The sequence below is a fragment of the Cryptotermes secundus genome, unplaced genomic scaffold (assembly GCF_002891405.2).
Source record: "Cryptotermes secundus unplaced genomic scaffold, Csec_1.0 scaffold737, whole genome shotgun sequence".
Classification (NCBI taxonomy): Eukaryota; Metazoa; Arthropoda; class Insecta; order Blattodea; family Kalotermitidae; genus Cryptotermes; species Cryptotermes secundus.
The window spans coordinates 1,298,710-1,304,709 of NW_019727105.1; the positions used below are offsets into that span (position 1 = coordinate 1,298,710).

The 6,000-nt window shown below is 47.4% G+C and overlaps 1 protein-coding gene across 5 annotated transcripts in view; it reads left to right on the forward strand.

Moving 5' to 3' along the window:
* The window catches only part of LOC111864472 (kalirin), a 768,927-nt gene that overhangs the window by 389,203 nt on the left and 373,724 nt on the right, over nucleotides 1-6,000 (forward strand). For all 5 annotated transcript variants that reach the window (XM_023851737.2, XM_023851735.2, XM_033751441.1 and 2 more), the window contains one exon: nucleotides 4,948-5,117. In XM_023851737.2, coding sequence (XP_023707505.1) covers nucleotides 4,948-5,117 — 170 coding nt within the window. The remainder of the gene's footprint in view (nucleotides 1-4,947; nucleotides 5,118-6,000) is intronic.

The following is a 6,000-nucleotide window of genomic DNA, read 5'->3' on the forward strand; positions in this document are numbered from 1 at the left end:
TCATGCCCATCTTACGTATCTTATGCTGCAACGGCAGCTTAATAACATGATCGGTCGTAAGTCTGACCACTGCCAAGTTCAAACCTCTTATATTTTCTATGTGTGGCTTCACCTTTCCGTGTACCATGGACATGTTCATTCTCTTGAAGAAAGCAGTCTTCTGGGATGTTGCGCCATGTAGATATTGTGTTGACGGACGTTTCGGATGAACGTATCGCCTCCATCTTCAGGGTAGAAGAAAAAATCCTCGAGCGAGGAACCAGCGTGAGCAGGTGCTAACAGACTAATGTCGAGTCGAGTAAACCCAGCTGTATAAGAGCAGGAAGAGAATGGAGAGGGTTACATGGGAAATCAGTAGAGAGGAGATGGGAAGGGTCTGGGGACCAGCAGGTAGCAGGCCAGAGCAGGTATAGAGTATTGTGTTGGGGGGAGAAAGGCAATGTTAATTGGAGGGAATTAACCCTGAAACTTCGGGGCTGCGATGCGAGTCGGGCATGGACCTGCGTGGCCTTGTGGATCTGGCGTCATGTCCCGGAGGTTTCTTGAGGGAACAGATGAGAGGCTTCCATGACTTGCTGAGACAAAACCCCACCTCTCTGTTCATATTGTCGAGATGGAGTTAAATCTCAATGGCCTCCCTAAAGATGCGATCCATATATCGGGTCTTGGTGGCGAGGATGGAGGTATTCTGAAGCTGAATGCGGTGTCGCATATCGATGCTGTATTCATCAACAGCTGACTTGTCCGATGTTCTGGACGGATGTGCCGCTGATGCTCCTTCAACCTCGTGTCCACGGAACGGCCCGTCTTCCCAGTATAGACCTTGCCGCACTCGCAAGGGATTCTGTATACACTCGGTGTCCTTAGTCCCAGGTTATCCCTTGCCGGGTCGGAGGAAACTGGACAATTTCTTTGGAGGCAGGCCCACTGATTTGATGTTGTGCTGTGACAGCATATTCCACCGAATCAGCAGAGTGCTACTGGCCCAGAGATGGCCAAAGTTTTGGCAGCTGTAGCAGTGCGGAAGGCCACTTTTAGCTCTGTATGATTCTACCATGGTCAGTAATATGGTTAAGGCTATTCAGCTTTAGTATCTCTTGAGATTTTACATTTCTTGTTAAGGTAACAAGGAATAGCGGGAGGGTTTTCACGTAGGTCTGTCCATTTGGTGCTCTTTGATTGGTCGTCAATTGCCTCACGGTGATGGCGTTGAAGCCTAAGCCCTCAAGGCTGTTAGAAATATCTTCCGCAGGCTTATGTGGGGGAAGGTGACGGATTACTGCCTTCATAGGCTTCTCAGAATTTGGAGAGAAGATAAAAAACTGGAATTATTTTTCTCCAGGTAGGATTTCATGGCTGAATATCCGCCATTTATTTTGTTATGAGTTCCATTTCGTATATTTCGGAACTCGTTCTCTCCTTTGACGCGTTCTTTTAAGTCGCTTTGGTGCCGAATTAGGTTTATTGTAGAAGCCATCACTATTGGTGACGGCCTACCTGATTTTCTGGGAGCCTCCTGCTCCGGTAGCCTGTTCTCTGTTCCTGCAGTCACCGTGTCCATGTCAGTACTGAGAGGTGCGAAATAGTTGCGAGCTGCTACTACTTTGGGCAGCAACTTGACTTTTGCGGATGTTGGAACTGTTTCAGTCGGCTTCTTGGCTGACTGTGAGTTATCACTGGAGTTATGCCTCTTGCGTCTCTTTACTTCTCGGAATTCGTCATCCTGGGCCGTTAGTTCTGATGAGGTTTTGTTCGCTGCAGCACTCAGGCCCTTCACTTCGTTCATTGTTACCGTGTACATGCCGTAAAGAGCGCTAAAAAGCTTCTTCCCATCCAGACTTTTGCAAAGGTTTGTTCTGTTCTCCTCTGCATTATTCACAATAGTGGTCCACTCAGAGCTTTCCCCAACTTTAGCCCCTGTGTACCCCGCAAGAATCTCAATGTCATTGAGTGCTTTATGTACTTGTACTATAGGGCCTGCTTCTTGGAATTTGTTCGTGATTGCCAGCGTCTGTGTTTTGTATTTCCGGAATCCAGATACTGGGACGTCCGCCATCTTGGTGTACACTCAAGTTCACCGCTTGTTTCTTGTCCCCCCTCCCCACACACGGACACACAGCGCTGCGTACACCCGCGGACAGGCGGCAGACTTCGCCGTTACCACCTTCGCCAAACGGTATGTGGCCGTGAACACACTACGTCAGGTGAAGTCCGTAAAATCCACACTGTGCAACATATGTTTCGTTCCAGTCACTAAATCCAATCAAGACCTTGTGTAGCCGACTTATCGTGAAGACAGTTCAGTTTCTGCATTTTCAGTTGTTTTGGTTGCTGTGTACTAACTGGACATTACCTGATAACCTGTACTCAGATCCCACCCATCAGTGTCTGTATGTGTATCCCTTCCGTCGTTGCAAGACAACGGCTCGCGGCAACGAGTAGATGCAACAGCAAAAGAATTGTTGGACGCGTCACATTCTGTGCGATTCGCGGCTTAACAAAGGAGAGTTCGAGTCTGTAGCCATCTGTCTTTTCTAAGTAACGACCAGGTAAAGACGTTACCTCTGCAACGAAGAATTATTTCAGTTGTCGTTTTCTTGTGATCCATGTCGTATCAAAGTAGAGTAGCCGATTATTTCTTCCCAGAACTTCTTGTTATTAATTGTTTTCACGAAGTGCATAAAAGAATGTATAATGGTAAGTTCTTTGAAACTTAGAAACGAACTTCAGGCTCTACAAGGGCCGGGATAGTTCAGTCAGTATAGCGACTGGCTACGTGCTGGCGGACGGAGGAGTCGGAATTCGATTCCCAGTGAGGCAAGAATTTTCACTTCTCCATGTCCAGGCCGGCTCTGGGGTCCACACAACCTCCCATACAATGCGTACGGGGGCTCTTTCCCCGGGGGTAAAGTGGCCGGGTCGTAAAGCTGACCACTCACTTCCGACTACTGCCGATGTCAAGAGAATGTGGATACGTCTGACCGCCTCTGTGGTGTAGTGGTCAGAGTTCCTGGTTACAGATCCAGAGGTCCCGGGTTCGATTCCCGGCGCTACCAGATTTTCTGAGAAATGCTGGGTCTGGAACGGGGTCCGCTCAGCCTCATGAGGATAATTGAGGAGTTATTTCAAGGCAATAGCGGCTCCGGTCAAGAAACCGAGATTAACGGCCGTGGGGATCCGTTGCGCTGACCACGCGACAGCCTCTATCAGCAAAAGTTGGCACCAACTTCGCCGACAAGTGGCGGTCGCTCGGTCGGTATAGTTCGCGTGCGGACTAAAAATCCACGGCGTTTTATCTCTGTATCAGGCCATGGAAGCTCATAGGGTTGTGAGACTTCGAGGCTCCTACATTTTCTAGACAATCGGCTCACAGATGGCGGTCAGGTTGTCACTCTTACGTGCCGGCCGCTCTTTCCTCCGAGAAAGATTCCTAGTACTCATTTCTGTTAGAGGCTGATTCGACCACACGGCTCTAGTGCGGCTGGAAGGATTAGGTAAACTAAAAAGAAATCCAGTGACCTCATTGGGAATCGAACCCGCGACCTCTCGTCTTGTAACATAGTGCCTCAGCCAGCTATGCTTTCGCGTGCCCCCCCTCCCATATCGACTGGTTAATGGTAATAACGATGATGGAAACATATTTATGAAAATATAAATGCCCACAGCTTTGTTTAAGAAACTTTAATATGAGAAGTTTTCAAGTCGAAACATGAAGGACAGACGCTGTCCTGTGCGCGTTCATTTTATTCATCTCGTGCAACGACCGTAGTCTGTGAGTCGTCACTATGATGAGAACCGTGAATGTGTACATGTCTTCTTCCCTGACCCAGTCCACATGATATTTCAGTTTCCCTTTCCCTTCCGTAACTTAAACTGTAATATTTCAGCCCCTCGTAAATCATTGGCTTCGAAGCGCCTCCTCGCCATCTGTTGTGTGTCTGCCTGCGGGCATGTGTTTAGATTACATACCACACACCGCCGTCTGAGAAGTTGCCGCGTGAGCAAGGCGTTCCATGGCCCACTGTGATTGTTGTCGAGAGATACTCGTAAACTGTCGTTACTATCTCTGGAGTCTTGCGGGCGAAACGGAGTGGAATGCTGCACTTCTGTATATCGGTATGAATGAGGGAGGGGCATCCGGAAGCTTTACGAAGTGACATACTTTTTTTGACAGCTGAGTAAGGTTTATAGCAGTTAATGAAAGTCACATGTGTGGTTAATGTCGTAATTAGATAATATAAATTTGTAATCCAGCATTGAAACCAAGTTTTCGCATGTGATAGAATGGTGGACTTGTGCGGAGATGGTCATACGATCGAATCCCAGTTATGTTGCAGATTACTACTACTACTGCCACCATAAGACCAGTAAACTCATTATTGCACGGTTAAGTATGAGTGAGTTTTTGATAGTTGTGTTAAAACGACCGCCTCTGTGGTCTAGTGGTCAGAGTTCTTGGCTACAGATCCAGAGGTCTCGGGTTCGATTCCCGGCGATGCCACATTTTCTGAGAAGTAGTGTGTCTGGAACGGGGTACACTCAGAAATAACGGCTCCGGTCTAGAAAAACCGAGATGAACGGTCGTGGGGATCCGTTGCGCTGACCACGCGACACCATCTATCCGCAGAAGTTGGCACTGACTTCTCCAACAAGTGGTGATCGCTCGGTCGGTATAGTTCGCTTGCGGAGTTTTTGTTGTATTGAGACAAGAACATTTAAAAAGTAATTTTATAGAATAACACAACAGGATGCATTTATTGAAGATTAAAAATTGAATTATCATTGGACTAGTGTCCTGAGGGGAGAAGAGGCGTACTGATATAAACAGACCTTTGGCATAAACCAGTATAGATTCAAGAAATATAAAATCTTAGCATTGTGTAAGATCTCACGGTATTGTGATTCTTTAGACGTCATAACTGCGCTCATTCTCAGACTTTATTGCAGCTTACCAGCTGGGTAGACGAGCTGCGCCAGGAATTGCAGAACGATGAGGCAGCTGATACCCTGGAGGCGACCGAGAGGTTGCTAGAGCAGTGTAGCCAACAGCGGGATTCTTCCTTGGACGCCTGTGTCAGCACCATCGCGAGGGGCGACACGCTGCTACAGGAGCTGCGGTGAGTTGTGTACCGCTTCTAACAGCTCGTATTTGCGGTAACTGACGTTGCAGTCCTTTCATTAGAGGCTGACACAGAGGTCACGAGGTGGCCTGTAATGCCACTCAGTCCGCATTATAAATCAGTGCTAACCAGGACCTGAACAAGCTCATTGACCTCGTATCGGTATAGAAACTAAGGACCTCAGTGTTACCCAACTCCATGGAGCTGAATCTTTCTTGATAGTTTTTTCATTTTTCTTTTAGATGTAACGTTTTCACAGCGGCCAAGACTCATATCGTGATCTTCTGGATTATGATGACACTGTAGTTTGATAGATGTGTATCGACGTATTGTATGGCTCGGGTTCTGGATTGGATTTATTAGCACCTTCCTGTACAGTCTCTTTTAATCACAATGAATCATAGCGCTATCGCTAATCTACCCACTTCACAAATCACTAGGACAGTCTAAGTATTCTCATTCTCACTAGTCGTATCCTGGCAACAGATCTATAAGAGTCTCACTGTAACTGCAGCACACATCAGGTCTTCTTTACGCAGGCTAACAACGTTGTACTCGATTGTACTCCTTCATTTCTCATTCTCCGGCCTCGCTTCCGAGCAGAAGCTTACTGCCGGCACAGTCACTCCTGGCATAGGGCCCCGCTGGGACCCATGCCATGTTGGGTTTAGTGTCTAGACCTATGTTTTTTCCCCTCTTTGTTGGTCCTCCTTAATGATAAAATGAGAGGCTGTCTTACTGCGAAATCAAAGTCACATTGCGACTGACGGTCAGTCAGTCAGTAAGTCTTGGTGTCGAGCCCCATCTGGGGCTCATGACCAGATATTTATTAATGTTTGGCATTTACGGTCTTGTTTTTGTGGGGCGCCCTCTTTGACCA